This window comes from Pituophis catenifer, unplaced genomic scaffold, assembly GCF_029215685.1.
Source record: "Pituophis catenifer annectens isolate HBS135680 unplaced genomic scaffold, rPitCat1.0.hap2 SCAF_7, whole genome shotgun sequence".
Classification (NCBI taxonomy): Eukaryota; Metazoa; Chordata; class Lepidosauria; order Squamata; family Colubridae; genus Pituophis; species Pituophis catenifer.
In genome coordinates this window covers 70,248,084-70,274,580 of record NW_027256887.1, presented here as the reverse complement: position 1 = coordinate 70,274,580, position 26,497 = coordinate 70,248,084, and the positions used below count along the sequence as shown (strand labels likewise).

Below are 26,497 nucleotides of genomic sequence, written 5' to 3'. Positions count from 1 at the left end.
TCTTGGAATGTAAGAGCTGGGAGAAGGGATGGGCTGGACCCATTGACTGAGGTCAGCTTTATTGATCGTCAGCGGTTGAGTTAGCTGGTGGTTGTATAAAGTGCCGATGTGTGGATTTTATGTAAATTGCAATAAAGTATTTTCTACCTATGTACAATTTTAATCAACTATAGTCCATATAGATTGGAGCAAAAAAATTTTAAAATACATGAACTGTGAGTTTGACAGAGTGGTTTTCACCATTATCTTGTCACTGTTTTGCACTTTAGTCTGGTCGTGTGCCAGCTATGTGTCTTGGATGTTTTGGTTAAAGTCTGCTGCTGCTGCTCCCTTCTCATGGTTGTATTTGTAGCATTCTTCATAAGATAGCTTGATTATGATAGCAATAGCACTTAGATTTATATACTGCTCCATAATATCCCCAACAATCTGGGTCCTCATTTTACTGACCTTGGAAGGACGGATGCTGAGTCCTTCCAGAGGATCATTGGTTGCCCTATCCTCTCTTTGGAAGAGCTTTATAGCTCCCGCTGCCTTAAGAAAAACATTCTTAAAAATCCATCTCATCCTGGGCACCTTTTTTTTTTTAACTATTACCATCTGGCAGACGGTACAGGATAATAAAAACAAAGACAAATAGGCTGAAAAACAGCTTCTATCCCAGGGTGAAACCATATTGAATTCTACTCTATAGTGCAATATTAATGCAATATCAGGGGTTTTCAATTCAATTGTATAGAATGTGAAGGATGTGTGTTTGTGTTTTATAGTTATAATGTACACTGAAGATGGCATTTAATTTCATTGTACGAGGTGCAATGACAATAAAGTAAACTAAACTAAACTTGAGCCGGTTAGGATCAGACTCCTGGCTGTGGGCAGAGTTAGCCTGCAATGCTGCATTCTAATCATTGTGCCACTGCAGCTCCTAGAATATGATTGGTGTACCTCAGTTGCTAGTCCTCTGATGAATCAGATTTAAGACTTTATAATGTGTGATTTAACTGAGTAGAAATTAAATTTAGATGTCACCATCTCAAAATGTTATTATAAACATAATCTTTATACCTCCATTGATGTTCCCTATTGGGCCAATCAGATGAATTAGAGTTTCATTAAAGTTTAAGAGACAGTTCAACCTCAAATTAGAAATCTTGCCTATGTTTTGGCATTAGAGCCTGCTACATAATATTAGAGATTGGGCCATGAAAGTATTTTTTTCTGTCCTGAAACTCCCTTACCTCTGTTAGAGCTATATGCATTATTAGGGTCCATAGATGCAATGCAACTTTTCATTGCAATCCTCCATTAATTTAAAAAGAATATTTTCAGTAACTTATATAATGTACTATTTTATTAATACAAATCCCACTCTCTACAAGTAATATTCTGCAGGTACTACTTGAGTTAAAACAGTCATGGAGCCTGCCCATTACTGTCAAAAGTTGGGATAAATATTAAATGAACCACATCATTAATCACCCCCCCCCCCCCAGCTCTACTTTCCCCAATGCATTTATTAAATAAACGTGTGGGTCGTTAAGTAGTGACTCAGGTGGAACAGACTGTGAGACACCTAGTACAGACACAGACTACCTGCATTGGACCTCCCAAGGCTTCTCACCTTCTGAGATACTCCATGCTCTGCTTCCTGACCCTTGGGCATTCCTATCCCAGTGTGTCACAATCGCACACTTATCTTTTGAAAATACTCAGAGCTCAGGAAGTCAAGAGTAGAGAAGGCCACTTCATTGCTGGGCCACGGGACACAACTAATAAGAAACCCTGCATCTCTTAGTTCCAGTACCAGTTCTGGTCATAAGATGAGAACTGCCTATATCTGCATTTGCTTTTGAATATGGATCTTCATTATCAAGTTGTTAGCCATTTGTTTTAGGGGTCATGCCATAGTTGACTTCAGATATACAAAAGTTGAAATTCTTTGTAAGGGTCTTTTTTAAAAAATACTTTCACTTCCTAAAATAAAGTTGGCAAGGCTTTATATTTGGTAATGGAACCGATTTTTTTGGGGGGGGGAGGGTTCCTTTGGGACCCTTCTATTCAGAAGCAAGATGAATTACCCACCTGGAGTGATCTCCCTTTGGTCTCTATTGGTAGAGTGAACGCAGAGATAGCACACACAATGCAAACCAAGGCAAAAAGGCACAGTGCCCCCAAGAAAGAAGCATTCATAAGTACCTACAATTAGATAATGTATTAGTGCCATGCTGCCGTGCAATTCTGACAATTCATCTGTAAATCCTTTCTGGCCTATTTATTTTATGGATTGAACCATCTTTCAATAGAATTATCTTTCCAGACATGAACTGAACCTATGTGGAAGAAGTTAGCATGGAATTGCAATGCCAGACTTTTATACACACAACAGAGGTGGAGAGTTATCTATGCATACAATTAATGAAAGTTTATTCATGGGGGGAGGAGGGTTGTGGAGAGAAGGAAACTTGCTATTACAATGTTGCACATACATGTAGGAATAAATTATAGCTTTAAAAAGGGTTCGGTTAGGAAAATAAAAGGCTAGTGCTTTAATTTAAGTAAAATATTACATGATTCATTTCCTCCACACAAAGCTCTATGGGACTGCAAAGTCTTCTCTAGCTAAAGAAAGGAAAAGTTTCAACATCTTTTTTTCATTTCTTTGAAATGATATTGCACCTGGTTTTTAATTATGTTGTAGGCATTAACCATTGTGCTAGAGTAGAAAAGGAGATTATACATTTTCAGAAAGTAATATTAAATTTATAATGGCCGTTTCATTTATCACAGCTCAAGCTTTTGTGAACTACATCATATTGCATCAGTTGAAATTATTAAGAGTAGTTCACTGTTTTATGAATTCATTTATTTTTATTAATTCAACGACCTATAGAAATTCATCACTTTTAGTTCTGTTGATTTCATTGGAAGAGTTCAAGGATTTCATTTTTCTCCACTAAAATAAAGATGAGCTAGAATCACTTTGCTATTAGTGAGTTAATATCAAGTTTTTTATTAAGAAACTAAACTTTATAATAAAACATACAATGTTTTTTTTAATCAGCCAATGTATTTAACCTTTTTCTCCTAACTTCTCGCAGAATTGTTACATTTATTCATATTGTACCTTCTAAGCGTCAATAAATGGTGCTGTTTTGAGCAATGCTTGTAATTAAGATTTTTAAAGAAACTTGTCCTTTCATTTTTAAATGTTTATCCTCTTTTTCCTTTATTTGTACCATAGCCAAAACAGGATTCTGCATTTTGAATACATTAGTATCAATTTAGCTTCCCTGGTGTCCCCTTTCCTCCAAACTTTCTGAAAAGAAATAATTAACTTATAAAAAACAGCCAAAATCTTACAAATGTGAATCTTTAAACATCAAACAATCTATATAGTATACTAAAAATATTTGCCCGGAATCTGTTCCTTATATATGCAGTGAAATTCTTAAAAAAAAGATGTCTTACTTGTGCTATAAAAGGTGCTACCATAGCACCTATACGACATAGGGAGCCACTGGTCCCTAATCCCATGGCTCTCATGGTGGTAGGATAAACCTATAAAATAGTAGTAAAAATGAGCATAATCTCTGTGACAGAAAAAGTATTGGATGAAGCAGAGGGCAGTATGGCATCAACTTGTCTTTAAAAACAGTACTGATGATTCCAAATATGAGGTCCAGAGAGAAACAAATATAACTAAACCTTTTACAAAATGTACAGAATTTAGGTTATTTTATGCCTAGAGGTAATCCCAGAGTTTTGTTGAAGTTAGTTAGTTTCCTGGGACCAAAATATTATCAATTCTCTAAATTTGATTCCAGTGCAGCACTTGAGTACAAAACATTAGCCCTCATTTTTAAGAACAGATTCATAAAATTAGCAATGTTTAGAAAGATAATGTATTTTTTAAAATAAATTTTTAAAAATTTCAATACAGTAATTTTTTTAAAAGTCTTGTTTGAAAACAAGCATAAAGCTCCTACTAAGTTATAGGTGTTAGCATATGGTTCCTGTCTATTCTGGCTTAGGTTGAAGTGCCATACTATTTTATGTGGAAATAAATAATAAACTTGGTGAGATTTCTGGGTAAACTGGCCAAAGAGTACCCTGTTGAGCAGAAAAGTTATAAAAAGTTATTCATCAACATAATTTAGGTAGTTTTTCACTTTGCAATTCAAGAAATCAGGAGGACCTTACCTCTGCTGTGTAAATATAGATAGTATTGAAATTTGCAGCTACAAAAGCACGCAGCATAAAGAGGAAACCAATAAGACCAGTACTAGAAATAAAATAAAATAAAATAAAATAAAATAAAAGATATGAAGAAAATAATGTAATAATTTAATAACAACGTCCAATAGTTTACCAATGTGTCCCACTGATGTGATCTTGGAATGTTATTTTGGAATGGCTATTTTACATCAATTACAGGTAAATAACCAGTGAATTTGGGGTTTTCATGACCTGTAAGCCATAATCATCAAAACTATGACAAATCAAGGCTTGAACTATCTCGCTTTGCATGTAATGAGTCTATCTCATATATTAGTTTCACCTTTTAAGTTGCATTACTGAAATAAATGAACTTTTGCACGATATTCTAATTTTTTGAGTTTCACCTGTATACCTGATGATTTCTATCAGATGCAAAGATCTGCTGACTTTCATCATATAATATGTTAACACATAAAAACTGAAAAATCAATACATTTCAGGCAGGAAATCTGTCAATTTCTTTTTTTCTTTTGTTCGCAGAGAGGGTCATTGTAAATTTATACAGTAGGGTAGGCATCAGATAGGATAAAGAAACCTTGGCAATCAATTACTCTGTCCAGACTGGCATTCAAAAACAATTCCCTTTATTGCTACAAGCTATACTAATGTGAAGATCAACATAATTATCCATGTACATAATGTCTGTTTTTTGGGAGAAACTCTCAGTTTATACTAAACCAAACATCTGCTTCTGTCAGTTGCTCTAACTGTTATGGATTGACAATCCAGATAGGAAAGAGAGAAACTTTACCAATGTTGGTGTAATCAACTACAACTTTCCAGCAAGTTTGCACCAGAGAGAAACACAGACCAGCCCTTATTTATTTTAGAGATATACAGCTATGGTCAGTACATTTTTGTTACTTCCGTGTTCCTTTTCTTTTGTCATCAAACAGTTGTTCATAGGGTATCTGAGTAGGGATCTTGTATTTTGCATTCTATAAAACATTTTTCCCCAAGCAATGCTCTCAAAATATGTTAGATTTCATCTTCCATAATTTCAAGTCAGTGTACTGGGGAAAGCTACTGTAAGAACCCACACAATTATTATACACTGCTGCAACTATTTTTCACACATAACCCACACACATTTTTGAAAATGAAGTTAGAAAACACAAGGGGCCCCTGAATCAGAACAAGACCGGTTTTGTCTTGGAGCTCCTGGGAAACTCACAAATAGTCCTCTTTCACTGAAACATCTAATATGTTTTCTCTGAACATATCAAGGGGATATCAAGTCATTATGTTTGTGTGGTAGCAAGTTATTGTAAAACAATACATTTCTGCCTTCATCTTTTGGATATTCCCAAATGCATAATTCCTGCCTGCAATAAATGTTCTATTAAGCCAAACTATTTTAAATTCTAAGCACTCAATGAATCACCATGTCAATTTCCCAAATTATGGTTGACCACACCAGAGGCTAGAAGATGTTGCAAGCATTGGAATCCAAGCCATTTCATCATCATCTGGTCCCACCCAAGACACTTACATTGTGGTGCATATATTGAGGAGAAGAAAGAAAACAGCAGTGCATCCCATTGTTATTGTCAAGCTCACTCGTCTTCCCAGGAAATTGATGCCAAGAATATTTAAGGGATTTACTATTTTTTTTAAAAAAGGAAAAGGAGAAAAAGATGTCACCTTGTAAAATTCAATTAATTAACTGAATCATTACTACATAATTAGCACACACGCACACACGCATACACCCCTACCACCTTAGGGAAGACTGTTGACAACTATTTTCTTCATAGCTTCCCTACAATTACTTGAAAACTACAAATGGGGACTTTGTAACAGAACGTTTTCTGAATAGTTTTATCCCAGAGCTATAATTGCACTCAACAATGAACTGAAGGGCCACCATCAATGAGCTGTTGGACAGCATTACTTGGTCTGTTGTGTGGATGTTTGAGTGGTTTAGGGGTGGGGAATTGTGGTGGGTGGGAGTGTGTTTGGGGATTGTTATGTGTGTTGGACCTGGTCTTTGGGTGTTAAGTGAATTTTGTTGTATGGGTATACTGTGTATACACGTACAATGACAAGTTATTAACTCCCAACAGCATCTAGTTCAATGTTTCTCAACCTTAGCAACTTGAAACCGTATGAACTTCAAGATCTGAAATTAGTGAGATTAAGGGCTGTTCTTACATTCCTAAATAAATACATCAATGAAAGCAGCTGACAACAGCAAGTAAACTGTTTTTCATACAGAATTCCTAATGTTACACAACAGTCTGTATCTGTCTGAAAATCTCTCTCTGTGTATGTGTGTATCTAGTTGTGGAAGGTTGCTTTGGAGTCTCTTTCCCGTTCTCCATGCTTATTTTAAATAAAGGCAGAAGGGGGGGGGGGAAATTACATGCAATTTCTCCTACTGTGCTGATGAACATGATCTGGTAATCAGATGGTGCAAAGGTATGGCAGAGACAAGGGCTCTGAAACTCATCCTGAGTATGGCCCAGCTCTGCCTCTTCAGCTGATCCTCCTGTTGAACAAATCAGATCCTTCTCCAGTAATTCTGCACTGGCCAGGATGACACCATAATAAGCAAAAGAAATCCCAAGCCTGTCATAGAAAACAAAAGGGGTTAGCAATGGGAAGCAATCATTCTTTAGCATATTCTCTAAAGATAATAAGGTACATCTACAGGGTACATTTGATAGTCCCAAATAGAACAAGAAAGGGCTTTATGGCAGCATTCAAACTAATTAACAGCACACCAAACTGTTAAGGGATTGGTAAATACTATTAATTACCCATACAACTTCCAGTATGCAAGGATGAAGAAAATGTTTGCTACTGAATGAAGCAATTCAAATAATCCTTTTGTCTACTTGGACTAAATAGTTCAACTTCTCATAATTTAAATTGATTCAAAATTTTTCACTGATCCTAATTCCAGAGGAGAAGAGCAATAAAATAACTGCAAATATGTTACCTCTTTTTGTTTTTTTGCCCATTTTAAGGTGTCAAGTGAATTAGGTACAGATCAAATTTTAACTGGCTAGAACAGAGGTCTTCAAACTTGGCAGCTTTTAAGACTTGTGGACTTCAATCAGTTGAAGTCCACAAGTCTTAAAGCTGCCAAGTTTGAAGATCTCTGGGCTAGAAGATCCAAATTACATATCTGCCTATGTTACATAGTCACTTATCTGTGTATTTCTGCTTCCTCTGGAAGGGTTCGTAATCTCAGCGTCCTCCTTGATTCTCAGCTGTCCTTGGTGGATCATCTGATGGCCATGACAAGGGGGGCTTTTGCACAGGTTTGTCTGGTGCGCCAGTTACGCCCTTTCCTAGACAGGGATGCCCTCCATACAGTCACTCATGCTCTCATTTTTTCTCGGTTGGATTACTACAATGCCCTCTACATGGGGCTGCCCTTGGGGTGCACCCGGAGGCTCCAGCTGGTCCAGAATGCGGCCACGCGGGTTGTTACGGGAGCTTCCCATTATTCCCATGTAACACCTCTCCTGCGCGAGCTGCACTGGCTGCCGGTTGCCCTTCGGATCCGCTTCAAGGTGCTGGTTCTCACTATAAAGCCCTCCATGGCATGGGCCCGGGATACTTGCAGGACCACTTCCTACCGGCCTCCCACCGCCCTGTGCGGTCACATAGGGCTGCCCTCCTCCGAGTGCCATCGGCCAGACAATGTTGGCTGGTGGCCCCCAGGATGAGGGCGTTCTCGGTGGTCGCACCGACCCTCTGGAATGGGTTACCCATCGGGCTCCGGACAGCCCCTGACCTCCGCATTTTCCGCACCGACCTGAAGACATGGCTGTTCCAGCAATTTCCCTGATCTGCTACGGGATTTTATTCTGTTTGGGGTTTTATATTGGCTGTTTTTAGGATTTCTTATTGTTACATGTTTTTATTCTGTGCGCCGCCCCGAGTCCTACGGGAGAAGGGCGGCATATAAATTTAATAAAATAAATAAATAAAGAGAAGACAAGTCCAAGGTCACCTATCTGGCTTTGTGCCTAAGATGAGACTAGGAATTATGGTTTCTATTCTGATGCCTTAACCACTGCACAAAACTATCTCTCTTATTCTGGTATTCATTTTTAAATTGAAGGAAAGAATAAAACAAAATATATTAACTGCATTTAAGAATGCATATGGAAACTTTGTGATCTGGTGCTATTCAGATGTGCTTGGAGCAATAATTCCCAAAACTCCTAGTCAGTATGCCATGAGTGTAAACAAAAACTAGCGCCAAATTTTGTTGGTTAGAGTTTATATTTCAATGTGTCAAATGGATGGAACCATGAAGAATGCCTGGCTGGAGAAGGCCAAGCAGAGCATCCTACACAGAATCAAATGAATAAATGTAAGCTAAATTACTATAATAATTGCTTGGTATTCTGATTAGCTTCTGAATAGTAATTTTTATTCTTAAATTAATCAGAGTTGGGAGCTATAATAAATTTAAAAACAAAAGAAATCTAAATTTTCCCTTTAACATTCATTAAGTTTACTTTGTGCACTGCAGTTTGAAAGAAGAAAAGCATATGAATTTACCATATAATCCATATTTGCAAAGATGTCCGTAAATATTTGGGATCAAATAGATCTTTGAATCTACCTCGTTTTTCCTAGAAATATGTTAAAGGAACAGTCAGAAATGCACAGGATATATGCTGCTCAAATGCTGAAGACACATCCCAAGCTTTGAATCCTTTTGTGAATTATAATCTAACTTTTCAGTTCAGTAACTCCTGGTAGCCCCAGCAAACATAGGCAAAATAAAATTCAGAAACATCTGGAAGGCCATATATTGGACACCCGGGAGTTGACTACAATCTTCACTTTGTTTCACTAGGGATTGCACAATAATACTATTGTATCATACATTGTGCCAACAATGGCATATATAAGAAAAGAAGAGTTGTACCAATAATGGCTTCTTGTCTTTTGTAATATCCAGTAAGTTAAATTCCATTGATGTGAACAGATACCGTATTTTTCGGAGTATAAGACGCACCTACCTTTTTTGGTGAGGAAAAGAAGAAAAAGAAATCTCCCTCTGCCCCTGAGCAATTTTGCCTCGTTGCAGCAAACAGCAAACAGCCTGCTTTACTTTCATTTTCATTTTCAACATAGCTTGATTAGCACAAGGGGAAAAAAATCTGCTCCAGCAATTTACCTCTTTGCAGCAAGCAGCAGAGCCCTGTGCAAAACAGCCGAGAGCAAATCAGCTGAGAGTCGGGAGGCCGATCCAATCAACTTGTGCTAATTAGCCTGTGCTGAAGCTATAAGGAGCTGTTTTTTCTTGCTGTTTGCTTGCAAGGAGGTAACTGCTGCGAGGCAGAGGCCACAGGGTGGGGTCCAGTGGGTGGGCGGGGCTACATTCGGTGTATAAGACGCACCTAAATTTTCTTTCCCTTTTAGGGGGGGGGGAAAGGTGCGTCTTATACTCCAAAAAATACAGTAGTTAAGCATCATTGTTGTACTTTATGGACTGTAATTACTTTATTTAAGGAGACTTTACCTTTTAGGCAGTGGTGGGATTCCAAAAATTTTACTACCGGTTCTGTGGGTGTGGCTTGGTGGGCATGACATGGCTTGGTGAGCATGGCAGGGGAAGGATACTGTAAAATCTCCATTCCCTTCCCACTCCAGGGGAAGGATACTGCAAAATCCCCATTTCCTCCCAATCAGCTGGGACTCGGGAGGCAGAGAATAGATGGAGGTGGGGACAGTCAGAGGTGATATTTAGCGGTTCTCCGAATTACTCAAAATTTCCGCTACCGGTTCTCCAGAACTGATTAGAACCTGATGAACTCTGCTTTTAGGTGATCAAGTCTGCCATCATAGTTTAACACAGTGTTTCTCAACTGTGGTAGTTTGAAGATGTGTGGAGTATGGTGGCTAAGGAATTCTGGGAGTTAAAGTCCACACATCTTCAAACTGCCAAGAATGGATGGATAGTCAGCAGATGGATAAATTAATAATGGGAGTCAGTCCTGCACCTCATGGTTTCAGGAAGAAGGTTAACAAAAATATTGAAAAACTTACTTCAACAGTTTCTACCAACTTTCCTTCAGGCATAACAGAACGGTTCATTTTAGCAATCCACTTGAGAGTAGCAAGGGCCGCTTTATCATTTCCACAAGATACATTATATCGAGCAGACTCGGGGATAAACTGCAAAATACAAATGAGTTAGATAAACAAGCACTAGCTTTTCCAGTGTACCATCAATCTTATAGTCTTATTGTAATAAAGACTGGATTCAATGTAGTATCTCTTTTAGCATTATAGCATTCAGATCAATATGATGGGTCACCGCAGAGCAATTCATGGAATGCTTTCTGTCCACCCAAGCCATTTTTGGAAAGTCTATCAGATAGTAATAGAATGTGCTAATCCACAAATTACAACTATAGCTAGAAACAATTCCAATAAACCCAAAAGATAAATGAATACTGGTGCTTATATGTGCAATTACAAGTCTACACATTTGTCTGAATAAAATGGATGTCCAAACAGAATGGAAGCATAAACATTTTGTGTGGCTTAGCCCAGAGAATAATGTAAAATGGATTGTTTCTTAGCCAGAAATTTACTGGGATACAATTGGCATTCTTGGCTTTGAAGCCACATCTTGGTTCCTTGGTTCCCATTTAACTATAAGGGACCTTTCCCTCACTTGCAGGTTAAGTTGGCATCAGAGCAACTTTGTAATACATGTGAATTCTTGCATCACCCAATAATGGACTTAGCTTTTCTTAAATTCCCAATGTTAAAGTTTTAGGCAAATTCTTCTAATTGCAGAAAATAAACAATTTTCCTGCTTAAATCAAATCATCAGGGTACTTCCTCAAGCAATGAAATGTCCCCCAACATGCAAACAAACAACCCCTTGAAGCGTTTATGGGAATGGTGGTGGAATGTGGTCAGGCATATGGGAATATGCAGTCTGCCTTTTCTCTTAAGATCCAATACGGTAGAATATACCAGTTATGAAATTGCCTGGACAGCAATTACTTGCCTCAGAATATTGGCCCTCAATCCATTAAGAGGCAATGTTTGATTTGCAGTATGCATACAGGATTGAGTTTACAACTGATTTTGAATCATCCAATTTACAACAGCTAATTTGTAAGCAACAGTTAATTTTCCCAGGTTAGAAACTGGGAAATTGTAAGTCCTAGTCCTGCCTTAGGGACAAAGCCAGCTGGGTGATCTTGGGCCAGTCACTTTTTCTCACCCCTAGAAAGCAGGCAATGGAAAACCACTGCCAAGAAACCTGCAGAAGCTGGTCCAGGCAATCACCAGGAGTCAAGACTGATTTGAGGATAAAAATAATTTATGGCAACATTTTTTGTTATGACAGTTGTCTTCACAACTTGCAGGAGTTCCATATAAGACAGCTTGGGGACTTCCGGGTTGGCTCCGCAGCACCATTGACGGTCTTTTTAGACCGCCGCCCCCGTGATTCCGTTGAGCCGTTCTGACAGCGTTAATCAGCTGTCAAACGGCTTGAAAATCTCCCCTTCGGGAAAAGAAGGGGAGGAGAGCAGGTGGGTGAGGGTAGAGCTCCCTGAAAACCCCTGGATTAATTCCAGGGGTTAGGAGGGTGAGAGCTCCCCGTTCAGCCCACTGAAGCTCCGGATCCGGGGGGACTCTGGTTTTTTTTTTACAGAGCTAGGTGTTGCGTCCAATTTCTGCTGTCAAACAGAAGATTAAATGATTTCAAAAAAGCAGGCGGAACAGAAGCAGGAGGACAAGCTTTTTGCAAGTATAACACTTAACTCCGGGGATACAATGTTTCTAATTGGATTTTCTGAGCTGGAAGTTAAGATGGCGTTTCTTTGTTGCGATTTTAAAAGGGAAAGTTAGAAAAAGTTTTTGCTAATAGACTCGTGCTCAGAGACTGGCTTTAAGTTGCTGGAATAGATTTTGAAGAGCTGTTTGGGAAAAGATTGTTTATAAAGAAATTGCTGAATGCTGCTCAAAAGGATGGCTCTGACTTTATGATTTTATGGTTGTGGGAAGAAAGAAAATTTCTTTAAAATAAAATGGCTTCTAAGAAAGGAGATCTTGAAAGTGCTGGATGCTATTTGGAGGTGTCAGAAACGAAACAGTTGTCTGATTTACAGAGTTGTAAGGATTTTGATGCAGAACTTACAGAATTTATAAAAGAAGCCATGAATAATCATACTGCAGCTATAAGTAACCAAATAGCAATTCTTAAAGGGATAACAACAGAAATGACTGAGGAAATCAAAACAACTACGGAGCATGATGACAACTCAGGAGATATTGCAGCAGAGAGGGTGGAAGAATTTTCTCAAGAATTTTCGAGCTTACTCTCTGCTCTTTTCGGAAAAATTGATAGAATCCTTCAAAATTATGACTTGGTTTGGAAAAAAGTAGTAAATGACCAGACTTTCGAAGTTTCAGAAGATGAAGGAGACTTGTCAGTGGCATCTATACATTTAATAGAAAAGAAACAATTGAACTTTTCTTCACAAACTCTTGACAAACTTTGGTTTTACAGACGAAGGAATGAACTGATTTATATAAGCATGAAGAGGCGATTTGGGGGCTCTAAATCAGAGGAAACTTTTTTAAAAAGGGGACAATTTTTGCAGTTATATCAACCTCAAATTAAAATGAAAAACCTCCTCAAAATAGAAGTAGGAGGGATGCAGAAAGATTGGAAAAAATATAAAAAGAAAGCAAGAATGGAAGATTAACCTTTTCTTTTGGCTTTGTAGTTGTTCTACTCATGGTTAAAAATGATTATGTTGTAGGTATTATAACTACTGAGGGGGGAAAAAGTATAAAGTTAAATATTGATTTTTAAATATGATGTACTAATGGTTGATTAATCCTTTTTGGTTTTTTAGTTTATGTATTAATGGTTAATTATGTTGTTGATTATCTTTTAAATTTTAAAAATTGGAGGGAGGAATAATGAAGGGGGGAAATTTAGAAACTTAAAAAATGTAGAAATTTAATTAGTGAATATCTAAGGTTTATTTTTTGTTATGAGATTTCAAAATAAGAAACCAAGAATGGAAGATTAATTTTTTTTTTTTTTTGGCTTTGCAGTTGTTCTATTCATGGTTTAAATTGATTATGTTTTAGGTGTTATAACTACTGAGGGGGAAAAAGTATAAAGTTGAATATTGATTTTTAAATATGATGTATTAATGGTTGATTAATCTTTTTTGGTTTTCTAGTTAATGTCCTAATGGTTAATTATAAAAATGTAGAAATTTAATTAGTGAATATCTAAGGTTTATTTTTTTTGTTATGAGATTTCAAAATATCTGAACTTTGAGAAAAGTAGGAGGGGGAAAAATGTTTTTAGGTTTGAATGTTTAAGATTTGTTAATGGTTTTAAAATTCTTAGAGTTATTGGATTACATGTTACTTTGTGTTTATATAAAGGGAGGTTGATGAAATTGTAAAAGGGGAGTTAAGGGGTCTTGGGAGTTATTAAATCTTGCAGTTAGCTAGTTTATTTTAGCGAATGTTTGGTGAAATCTATGCCCTGTTTTTGTTCTGGGAAGTCGGGGGTGGGGGGTGGTGAGGAGGGGTTGAAGATTGAGTTTACCAAATTGATTTTTTTTCTTTTTTTCTGATGATAGTTTGAATGATTGTTTATATTGTATACTTGTTTGATCAGAAAATAAAAACTTTTTTATTAAAAAAAAAAAAATAAGACAGCTTGGAAAACTTTGGAGCATTTCAATGCTTTTATTTACATAATTTATAATCAGTCTTCTGTCACATCAGATCTTGTTCTAGAAACATCTTTGGATTTGGGGAAAGCCCACAGATATGTTTACTGGAAAACAATGATTAGAAATAACTTTATTTCCTTTTACTTTAGAATACATTTTTCTTTGTTTTGTTTATTTGTTATTTCTGACTGTTGGTAGTGCTTGGAAATTCATTTCTTTAACTTTTTATTAGAAACAAGATATTCCTACATTATTTCATAAGTTGGTTGGAAAATTACTAAGAAAAAATCAATCTGAAAGAGTTTTTTTTTTTTCATATGAAAGGATTGGGGTATAAAATCTGTTTCTGTATCCAAATAAATTTCAGATATGAAGTTACCTTTGCTCTCTATTTTATGATAGGTTCATCCTCTTTAAGAGTTTCAAGCTAAGCATGTACAACAATGCTCTCTGTATCACAAACTAAATCTATTGAATTTGACAGATGAGTGTGGTTGAGCATTTTGCATGGTATAAGCTGATAGAAATGTTGTTAATTTGCCAGCATCAATGAATTCCTTTATAAACAAGAAATGTCTACATACATACATACTCACACACCCTTCTACCTAACTCTCTCTATATGCAAAACTAAGTTCGAAGTCTTTCAGACCTTAAATACGAGGAGAAGTAGAATGCCTGGAATAGAAGCAATTCGGATCAGCCACCGCCAGCCAAGAGTTGGGTTAACAACCGAAGCCAATCCAATAATTAATAAGGAGCCTGACAACCAAAATACCTGTGAAATGGAAAAACAAAGGATAGATTAGGAGACAATGAGGTTCTCTACATCTTTACATTCTTTCAACATCCACATCTTTGTTCAAACTGAGTTGCTGCATAAATCACAATAAAAATATTGAGTTAAGCATTCCCACATCTGATTTTTGGGATGTCAGTACAGATCTTGATAAACTAAGCAAAATGGTCCTGAAGCTTGAATGTCAGCTCTCAATCTTTCTCAGAATGTAATGTATGAACACTTCAATAGGGAATACATTTCTGCAGCTGCAGAAGTAAGAATAGAATGTAGGCATTTCTCAGACTGAAGTCTAAATTTGTACAGAACTAAAACACATGGATTTTCCCAATTATATTTAACGAGTTTATTTAATGATAGTTCATCCCACTTGCTCGTGTTGAATTGAAATCAATAAATCAATTATTCATCATAAGTAAAATTAATACTGAAAAAACGGAGTAAACATTTCCAATACCTTTGATTGGAACAGAAAAAACTGTCTCAGGTATAATGGACTTTGAATAGAACCCTAGGCAGTATCAACAACCACTTTTGAGAGTTCCTGCTGTTCAAAAGTAGATGGTCAAAATCCCGTGACATATGGAGATGTCTGAGAAAGTTCTGTGGATCCCAGATTTCATTTACTTCAGACTATGTTTTCCATACAGGTAGTCTTCAGCTTACAGCCACAACTGAACCCAAAATTTCTGATGCTAAGCAAGGCAGTTGTTAAGCGAGTTTTGCCTAATTTTATGGCCTTTTCTTGCCGCAGTTGTTAAATGAATCACTACAATGTTGAATGAACCATGAGATCATTAAGCAAATCTGGCCTCCCACATTCACTTTGCTCGCCAGAAGCTGATTGGGAAGGTCACAAACGGTGATCACATAGTGCAACTGTCATAAATACATGTCAGTTGTAAGCTCCCAAATTTTGATCACGTGACAATGGGGATGTTGCAGTGGTGACAAGTGTGGAAAAGAGTCACAAGTCACTTTTTTCAGTGCCATTATAACTTCAAACGGTCACTAAACAAATGGTTGTAAGTTGAGGACTACCTATACTTTTCTATCCTGAAAAACTTTTAAGGCAGCTTAAGAAACCTGAAACCATTACAATTCAGTAGTGATACCTCCCACCAACCCCCTCTAAAAATAACAAGAGCCGAGGTGGTGCAGTGGTTAGAGTACAGTACTGCAGGCTACTTCTTCTGACTGACTGCTGACTGCAATTTGGCAGTTCGAATCTGACCAGGCTCAAGATTGACTCAGCCTTCCATCCTTCCGAGGTGGGTAAAATGAGGACCCGCCCGGATTGTTGGGAGCAATATTCTGAATCTGTAAACCACTTAGAGAGGGCTGTGAAGCACTGTGAAGCAATACATAAGTCTAAGTGCTATTGCTATTTATTTTGAGCTGAGCTCCATCCCATATTTTTTTTCTTGGCAAACTCTCTGTCTCATTCTCTCTTCCCCCACACTCTCTCCAACTTTAGGGACTTTTACTTCTTCTACTTTGCTTCCATAAAATGATGTAGGCAATATTCACACATCACCATAAAGTAGAGCAGCATGAGTATCAGATATGGATGACTCTGTTTTATCTTGTCTTAAAGGAGCAGCTGATTTACTCCCCATTCAGAGGGGATGATCGGGTGGGGGGAGGGAAGCATGCTTCTTTTGGAGGTGCCATCACTTGACATTCTCATCAATTGAGACCACTTATACCTTTATCCCCTACACATTCATATTCCTTGGAAAACTGTTCAAGCTGTTAGCTATTTCTACAACATCTAGCAACAAATGCTGTCATTGTAATTGTCCATTGGATGAAGAGGCACTTTATCTGTTCTGAATCTCTTATTATTCAGTTTCATTGACCATGACAACTTGGATATAAGAAAAATGGGGAAAAAATTATCCACATATAATTGCACAGATTTTTGCCTCTTATTAACCTTTTTTCCTACTTAAAAACTCTAAATGTTGATAAATTTCTTAGCAAATAGATTTCTGGCTTACCTGTGATAATGGCAAAACATAACCCCGGTATTTTGTGGGCAAAAATTCTGTTTTTATTATAAGCCTAAAAAAAAAAGTAAGGAAAGAAGGTAAGAAGATTAAGGAAAGAGAAAGAAATGTATTAATTGGGTTCAAATACTTCCAGGTTGGTTTTAATAATGGTTTGTTGAAGTAGCCATAATGGCTGGATTTACACAAAGTACTCAATCAATCTAACTTCACCTCACCTCACCTCACCTCACCTAAACCAACCCAACCCAACCCAACCCAACCCAACCCAACCCTTCACTGGCTTTTTTTATTGCAACACCCATCAATTCTAACTGAATTGTTTTATTTTAGGCTTAAACCTAGAACTTAAACCTAGATAGAGTAAGAATATAACATAATTTGCCCTTGAAGATTATAGATGTTATATGTAATCTGCTGTTTGAACAAATCCCAAACTTCTGGATTTCTGATCCCATGGTAAAATATGCATGCATTAAAAACATCAGAAAGTCCACAACATCACATGATAATGCTGATGTTTGTCCTATTATTGTTTGCACTATGACATTACCCTTGTGAATGACCTGACACGCCACATCCTACGAGGGCTCGGAGAAAGACAAACCAGATGTACGAAGGAGAAAACGATGTCAGCAAAGAGAAATAGGCTGCCCATGCGAAAGAGATGATTAAAACCTGGGAGACAATATATAGACAGGAAGAAATTGACTTCAAAGCAACATTCAGCACTGTAGGATATTTATCTCAAGTTTTCCTTGTAGATGAGTTCTGAACATTTCCAGCTAGTAAAAAAAGACTTAATTAACCTTGCAATGAAATACATATTTCTTGAATGTGTGTCACTATATTGCATATAGGTTCCAGATAAAATGCATAAAGTATAAAGTTCACCTACTTTACTGAACTTAAGTTTAATTAAAATTAAATTGATTTTTTTAATTATTTTTTATCCTGCCTTTAAAAATAAATAACTCAAGATATTGAACATACCTATGAGAGAGTGTAACTGGCCCAAAGTCACCCAGCCAGCTTTCACACAGCAAAGAAATGAATATAAATCTAAAAGGTACAGTACAGAGGTGGGTTTCAGCAGGTTCTGACCAGTTCTGGAGAACCGGTAGCAGAAATTTTGAGTAATTCAGAGAACCGGTAGTAAAAATTCTGACTGGCCCCGCCCCCATCTATTGTCTGCCTCCCAAGTCCCAGCTGACTGGGAGGAAATGGGGATTTTGCAGTAACCTTCCCCTGGAGTGGGGTGGGAATGGAGATTTTACAGTATTCTTCCCCTGCCATGCCCACCAACCCACACCCACCAAGCCACACCCACAGAACCGGTAGTAAAAAAAATTGAAACCCATCACTGGTACAGTACTATCAACTTGGAGTTTGTGGGGGGAAAATTAGACATGGAAGAAAACAAAACAAGTGAAAGAAACAAGAATGAAAGTACAACTGCTGGAAGAGAAGTGGGGGTGAGGGGTGAGGGGAAGAGAAAGGAAATAAAGAAATGTTCCAACTGAATAAATGAGGAGAACACCCTGAAAAATAATACGGAAACTCTGAGGAACAAAGTGAAAGGAGTTCAGTTACAAAATGCCCCAGAAGTCTATGTAGTTTTGCTGACAGGAAGTATAAAAAAAGATATTTAGTGGAATGATGAAGCTGTAGATAAGAAAAGTATGCCTATAAAAGAGTGCTTGCTCCAAAAAAAATAAGAGAAAAATGTTGAATGATGTATTTATAAAGAAATATTTGCGAATATTTCAAAAGTAGTGAAATGGAGCAAGGTGAGAGAGAGTGTAGAAAGCTCCAAAGGAAAATAAATAGGTTTGAAGAGCTTTTTCTTGTGGATCATTGAAGCTTTTGTCCTTCACTTTTGTAAGTGAACCTTTAAAGCATAAGATGGCGCCATCTTTAAATTTTAAGTGTTTTCAGCAGGCAAGAATGTCCACAGCTTCAGATGTTGATTTGTTGTATATGTACAATATATGCACAAATAAATGTATGTGTGTATAGATGAGTGTAGCAAAAAATGTATGCATTTGAATATGGTGAGGGGAACTAAGGAGAAACGAATGAATGCTTCATTCAGCATAAAAGAACTTTGCCTCAGCCTGTAAAAAAATGTTCTTGCTTATGCTTTCTTTAGCACATAGGAAGCCATTGTAAGGGGAGGAACCCATCATATATAGTATATATGCATAAGTTTAAGAAAATAGAGAAGTGAAAAGCTATAAAATTGAGCAAAACAGGAAAACTGCCAGAGCATATACTTTTACATTATTGGCCTACAATAAAAAGATCATTCTATTTTGTAACCAAAATTTGTAGCCAAATTTGAAAAAAACTTTATATTGACTTATTTGATATATAAGAAAGTATAAAAAGTGAAATAATCTGAGTTCGGCATGCTTCCCTGTGGAGTTCATGCAACAGCTGTTGATTTTCTATATCAAGAAAAGATATGTTCTTCCTTACAAGGTTAATGCTGATACCATATAATAGAGCAATATGAGAACTTTCAGTGAGAACATGATGAGTTGGATATCCTTGAAGGATGCGCTGCGGCAGAGATCAATGACCAGAAGGCAAGCTCTGGCCCATGAAATCTTTCTGGAGAAAGGAGAGATTGTGAGATTACCCACATGTACTCTGGACAGCTCCTACTCCTAAATAATGTGCAGAACTGAGGTTTGTGCAGTTGGCTCATGAATGGAGAGGATGGAAGTCAAATGATTCCATTTAAGTTATAATATAGCCTATATCGATGATGGCTAACCTTTTCCGGAACGAGTGCCCAAAGAGCTTGCAAATGCTGAACTTTGAGGGTTCAGGCGCGCATGTGCCTGAACCCCCAAAATGCAATGTGTGCGCAGACACCGTGCACATGCTCTGCCCCCATGCATGTGTGTGTGCCCCCGCATGCCCCCACACATGCGCGTGTGCACATGCTCCATCCCCATGCATGCACGGCAGAGACCCGATGACCAGCTGGCTGGTGGGAGGTGCATGCGCATGCGCGGCAGACCTGAACTGGGGTGATGGCTCGCGTGGGGTGCTGCGTTTAACCTGTGGCATGCGTGTCATAGGTTCACCATCACGGGCCTATATGGACTAAAAGCTGAACTAAAAAGTGATTGTATTTTAATTGTTTTTTAACTGTTAAGAATCTTTGAATCAACAAGTTTTGTAACATTCATCAGGTGAATTTTGTCCAATCTTTGGAGAAAAATCACTTTTTAAAAGAAAAATTAGGTAGAGCGAATAAACAGCAAAAGCATGATTAGAATCTTGATTTTATAAAGTTATAAATGGGTTAAGAGTCCAGAGGGAATTATTTTTTGCATCCCCTCTTTATTATTTTTTTACAGATCAATCAAGGTGGCAAACATAATCAACACAGTTTCCTCAAGTAATTTTGAAATTAATTACAAGAAATCTTCTGATGCAAAAATGCTGTTGTTTAGAAAGAATTTATAAGATAAAAATTGGACTTTAGAGTCCAATTAAATCTTTAAAAATAAAGATTATAAGAAAAAAGAAGAACAATTAATTTTGACTCACTAATACAGAATGGAGCAAAATATTTTAACTTTTAAAGAATATTTCTGAACAGTGGACTCAGAAGTTAATCTTAAAAGTGTCTGACATCATATGTAAACTGGTTTTAAATGAGGATATAGCAGAGGAACAGCTTCTACTGGATAAGACTTAGGCTGAACTACCTGAAGTCTTAATTAAAAGGGAGATACAAATAATAAATCAATAAATTGGTTTGCATAATTTTCTTATTTGGGTGTTTACAAAAGAGACTTGCTGAAGTAATAAAAGATTATTTGAAGAGAGACAAAGAAAAAAATGAACAAAAATCAAGTTCCAGATATTTAAAACAATTAAAGAGCAAGATTGTTAAAATCAAAGGAAAGGTTTATTTGATCAAGTTTAATATATATATGCTGTTGTTTCTGATAATCTTTAAAGGACTTTTGTTGACTATGGCCAAATGAAGAGCTTTAAGAATTTGTTTATATGAGATGAGATGTAGGAAGAAGATATAGTTTATTGAACTTTTCAAAGGAAGTAATAAGTTACTGAATTTGTACTTCCTATGATGAAGGCAGAAGTGATGTCTTCATACAGGTAGTCCTCAATTTACGGCCACAATTGACCCTCAAATTATTGTTTGCTAAGCAAGATAGTTGTTAAATGAGTATTTTACAATCTTTTTTGCCACAGTTGTTAAGTTAGTAACACAATTGTTAAGTGGATTTGGCTTCCTTTGATTTGACTTTGTGGATTTGACTTTACTTGTCCAAAAACTGATCACATGACCCCAGGACACTGCAACCATCATAAATATGATCCAGTTGCCAAGAGCCCAAATTTTGATCACATGACCATGGGGATGGTTATAAGTATGAAAAAAAGGGTCTTAAAACACTCTTTTCAGTGTCATTATAACTTTGAACAGTCACTAAATGAATGGTTGTAAATTGAGGACTACCTGTATAATTTTTCTGTGCTATATCTTTTTTTCTGCATTTTCTGTTTTTTCATTTTTTTTAATACTTTTTCAGTTTGTATTAGTTTTTTAAAGTTTATAACTGAACACTATAATAAAATTATTATAAAAAGTAAGCAGTAAAAGAAAAGCACTTACCTTACAACGACCAAATTTATCTGCTAGCATCCCAAATGTTACGCTAGCCACCATGTAGCCAAAAAATACCATCTGAAAGAAAGTCATCATGAACTGTTCCAAGCAAGATCAAACAGTGTTTTGATACACAAATGAATGAGAAACTAACATTAAAATACATTTAGCTCTGTCTTCCATCAGAATCTCTACCTGTACCACCCCAAATTTTTATTTGGCCAACTATTAATGCCCTTAAAATAATATGGAAATCAGTATGGGAGTGACCAGAATTCTACAATTGGTGTCACTAAGACAAAGGAAATGATAGTTTCCAAACAGAAGGATAGAATAGAATAACAGAATTGGAAGGGACCTTGGAGGTCTTCTAGTCCAACCCCCTGCCCAGGCAGGAAACCCTACACCACTTCAGACAAACGGTTATCCAACATCTTCTTAAAAATTTCCAGTGTTGGAGCATTCACAATTTCTGCAGGCAAGTTGTTCCACTTATTAATTGTTCTAACTGTCAGGAAATTTCTCCTTGCTCCTCTAAGTTGCTATGAACTTAGGAACATGATCTAGTACAGGGTCTTCTTAAATGTCAAGAGCCCATCTTCAGACCCCCTTATCCAATTACTGATCCCTCAGTTCTCCACTGAGGTTGAAGCTTTCAGTTTCAACAGCTGAAGGTCAGTTAAAGGCTCTCTTTACCGTTTAGCATATTCACTAATGAAAATTATTATAGCCATACAGTAATTTGAAAAGCAAGTTCAGGTGGCTATTTTAGAATATTTTAAAAAATGAAAGAAGTGGAAAGAATCATTATAAATATTCTTAGCTGAGCAGATGAATATATATATGGCTATTTATTTGGGAGACCTGGTTTGGTTTGATTTTGGAGCCAAGATTGACCCAAGACATTTATGCTAAGACATCCATGACTGGTCAAAGGATTTTTGGAATCTGAATAAGAAAGTTCTATAAGCACAGGAAAAAAAATGGAATAATGATGAAGCAAATAATGCTGATGTTTTAATGTGACCAGAATCATTTGCCTGAGGAATGTGATTTATATTGTCTCATAATTGTCCTGATACCTTCTCCCCCAATGTTAGCCCAATGACCATGTGACTATAGAAATTCTACTCACTGTTGTCACTAAAGCCACTTGCCAATTTTTAAGCTGCCATTCACATCGGATGACAGGACCCACTACAGCAATCAGCATGATTTCCATAGCTTCTACCACCTTTGGGGATGAAGATATGAAACAATATTTAAAAAATATATAGTTTTCAACATACCCAAGACACAAAGAGGTATAAGATGTTTTACAGATGGCACTTTGCACCAGCGAGGTTGGCAAAGATGTTTAAAGATAATTCAGCTAAATGTTGGAAATGCCACCAAATACATGGGTCTTATGTGGTGGACATGTGTAGAAGCAAAAAAATACTGGAAAAAAATACATACATGGCCGGAAAAGATGACAAAGCAGCACATTGATTTAAAACCAGAAATATTTTTGTTGGGGATTTTACCTGAAACTTATAGTAAAGGGAATGCATATTTAATTACTCATGTATTAATTGCAGCTAGAATTGTATTTGCACAAAACTGGAAAAGTGAAGAGATCCCGACTGAAGAGAATGGGATTAGGAAAATATTAGAATGTGCAGAAATGAATAGATTAACGGTTGCAATTAAAAAGAAAGAACAAACTGAATATTATATGACATGGGAATTATTTTATCGATGGCTAAAATGTGTTAAGATAGAGATGTAAACAATATGATGATTGTTATTATTATGACTATTAGGATTATTATGTTTAATATTATTATTATATTCTTATCAGAGGATATGTAAAGAGGGAAAAATGAACATATTTATTATGCTCAATATTACTACTGTAAGATTGGAGAATTATTATCAATGTAATGAATACCGTTGAAAATTTTGATGGTTATTGCACAGAGATATTTGTACCCAGACAACACACTGTTGAATGGAAGATGGAATGTTTATATTAAATAAATAAAATAAATAAATAGATAGATACACCAATCCTTGGCCATGTCTTTATCTTCAATCCCTGCCCTTCACCCTGCTTGTCACAGCTGCCTGAAGGATCCCATACTTCTTTGTTGAAGAAGTCAGAACCACATTTTTATACATTAGAATACTGCCTGAACACTAGTTAGCACTTAGCATAACTGGAAGCAGCCTAGATTTTTAGAGAGTAGAGGAGATGTGAAAAGGTGAAAATTGAGAGCTTTTCTGCAAATAACTTTCTGACTCATACTTCAGAATGTCCCAGAATATCCCTAAAGGAAGTGTTAAGAAGACAGAGAAGAGCAGCCAATTGGAAGTGTTAATACAATAAATTTCATCAAAACACAGTGTTATGCTGAAATGTTCTGCAATCATATCTGTGGAGATTCTCAGTCATCCAGGTCAAAGTTGTCTGAAAAGTGCTTTCTTTCTTCAAAAGACAACTGGACTGGTTTTTGTTTTTTTTTTCCTTAAGGAAGAAGAAATAGAAAATGTTTTGCTTTTCATCCAAAAAGCTACATCAGTCCCCCGCCATCAGAACTGATGAAGCTTCTTGCATAAGAAGCAAAACATGTTCTATTTCAAGGAAAAAGCAGCCTTTTGAAGAAAAGAAAAAGCACCTTTGAGATCTTTCAATCATCGTCACACCATGTGATGGAAAGGAAATTGTATGTGATTTTCAAAAGGGTGGAGGGCTGTATGAATGTCTTGACCTTCACCATGGAAATCTCTCCAGCCTGCCCATCCCTCCGCAAGGTTTTTAGGTCTCCATTAAATCTCAGAGACAATTCCTACATAACGTTTCCAGTTCCAGAATTGCGGACAACCAATGAGGCGGGAAAGACAGTAATAAAAGAAAAGAGCAACAAATTCTCTGGTATCATGGAACAATGGACCATGTACAATACAATGGAATTTGAAAGAAATTCAAATGCTTCTCAGCAACCAATAAAACTGAGGCCACTTTTGCAAAGAGGAAAAGTTTTAGGAAATGATGATAAATTTCAGTGCAATATTAATAAAAAAAAAACTTACACCAGTGCTACCCATGATCATAAAGAGTGCAATGTGGAATCTCCCAAAACCAATTGTTTCCACAGCTTCTTCTACTGTAAAGGTCTTTTGCTCTAGAATATTAAATAGAATAGTAATAGATGTAATAAATAGAATAAATTAGCATTTATTCATTCTTCCTAAACATAGAAAACATTAAAAAAACACAGAAGGGGAAGAATACAGATTTCCCTGAAATGTGCACTAATATGCACATATAAAAATAATTAATGTTACTATTATCCACAAATCTACAATTAAATGTCCTGTTTCCCTTATTTCCATTAGCACTCCAAAAGCTCAACGACCTGTTGCAAGGCCTGTTGTCTTCTTTCTGATAACTATTTATTACTAAATTGGATTTATTATGGACAAAAGAAGAATCTTATGTAAGAATGGTTGAAACCAGAAAATGATTTCAAATAGAGAATTATGAGAGGGAGAAAAGACCGTCCACCAATAAGATGTTATAAGTTTGGGTAAGTCACATTTTGTCCATAAGGGTCAGGAATACATTATGCACCTACAACCCAAAACTGCTCCATATGCATAATATTAAAGGTAAAGGTTCCCCTTGCACATATCATTCCTGGCTCTAGGGGGCGGTTCTCATCTCCATTTTAAAGCCGAAGAGCCAGCGCTGTCCAAAGACATCTTCATGGTCATGTGGCCATCATGACTAAACGCCAAAGGCTCACGGAACGCTGTTACCTTCCCACCAAAGGTAATCCCTATTTTTCTATTTGCATTTTTTTGTGTGCTTTCGAACTGCTAAATTGGCAGAAGCTGGGACAAGTAACAGGAGCTCACCCCGTTACACGGCACTAGGGATTCGAACCACTGAATTGCCGATCTTTCGATTGACAAGCTCAGCGTCTAACCCCTTATGCATAATATTAAAGGATGCCTACATTTTGTTGGCAATTTTGCAACTTTTCAGTTGAGGAGAGAGAGAATTTAGAGTTTTCAAAACTTGTAATTCTGTAAGAAATCATTAAGACTTTGAGGGAATTTTAGTCAAGAACTCACAACTGAGAGAGAAGATGACCACCAAACTAGATTACCTTTTTTTGGCTCCTGTTCCTGAGTTCCCATTTCCTCAACAGTCACAGCATTTGTTCCTTGTTGGTGCTTGACTGACATCTTTCAATTTGCATTAATATACTTGGAGTTTTTGTATGTAGAAACTCTTCATTCAGTTGAAAACTACACAGAAGATATAAAGGAATTTTCTTAAAGTTGTGGGCTCGGAGAATGGTAAATTAAGAACAATACTACATATGGTACTTTGTTCCCTGAGATTATTTTGCACCTGAATTTCTCCTGCTCACCTATTTTTCATCTGCTATTGTTGGAAAAAGAATTACTTAAAAAAAAAAGTTCCCAAATGTTCCCCCGTCTCTGATATAAAAGACTGTTTTTTTAAGGGCTATCGGCTGCTACTCCTCAGTTGAAGAACAGAACCAGCTGATCAATACTAAGCTCTGCTTAAACTGGACACTGCTTTGTAAATTATGCCCACTTCATTCAATCCAGTTTTAAATCTAAGTAAATACGTCCCCTGGCTTTATACAAAACAAACTGTAAATTCTATAAAATGGCTAATCCTCATTTCAGATGGCAATAGTTATGATAATGAATGCTAATTGCAAAATAATTATTACTGAAGGGATCGATAATTATAACAGTATGAGAGAATCTTGCAATACTTAGCAAATGTATGAATTCCTTAGTGGTCAGAATTATCATGCAGGGTAATTCTATATCTTAATACAGAAGAACACTTGGGTTCCACAGGAATTAGTCGCAGGAAAATGTGTACACATTTACAACTTTATTACATTTTTATTTATCACGCCATCCCCACTTGATCTCCATAGCCATCCTTGTAGGTAGATTAGACTGAGAAATGAAACCTAATAAACTCTGCGGCTGATTTGTATTTCCAGAC

General features: G+C 36.6%; 1 protein-coding gene across 1 annotated transcript; it reads right to left on the bottom strand.

Moving 5' to 3' along the window:
- Nucleotides 1-285: 285 nt before the first annotated feature.
- SVOPL (SVOP like) lies at nucleotides 286-25,689 on the bottom strand. The gene is made up of 15 exons (XM_070947899.1): nucleotides 25,611-25,689; nucleotides 24,529-24,620; nucleotides 22,589-22,687; nucleotides 21,460-21,531; nucleotides 17,350-17,474; nucleotides 16,788-16,851; nucleotides 14,638-14,763; nucleotides 10,303-10,431; nucleotides 8,806-8,879; nucleotides 6,647-6,852; nucleotides 5,774-5,885; nucleotides 4,204-4,285; nucleotides 3,472-3,561; nucleotides 2,086-2,199; nucleotides 286-534 (listed from the first exon to the last, which is right to left on the bottom strand). The coding sequence occupies exons 1-15, from the start codon at nucleotides 25,687-25,689 to the stop codon at nucleotides 286-288; spliced, it is 1,713 nt and encodes a 570-aa protein (XP_070804000.1).
- Nucleotides 25,690-26,497: the final 808 nt, after the last annotated feature.

Excerpts from the sequence above, each read along its gene's own strand:
- SVOPL (XM_070947899.1), bottom strand. The coding sequence starts at position 25,689 with ATGTCAGTCAAGCACCAACAAGGAACAAATGCTGTGACTGTTGAGGAA. Across the intron at positions 8,880-10,302 it reads AGTTGGTAGAAACTGTTGAA|GAAAAACGAGGTAGATTCAA; the intron begins GTAAGTTTTTCA and ends ACATATTTCTAG. Across the intron at positions 535-2,085 it reads CCAAAGGGAGATCACTCCAG|GCAGCGGGAGCTATAAAGCT; the intron begins GTGGGTAATTCA and ends GTTTTTCTTAAG.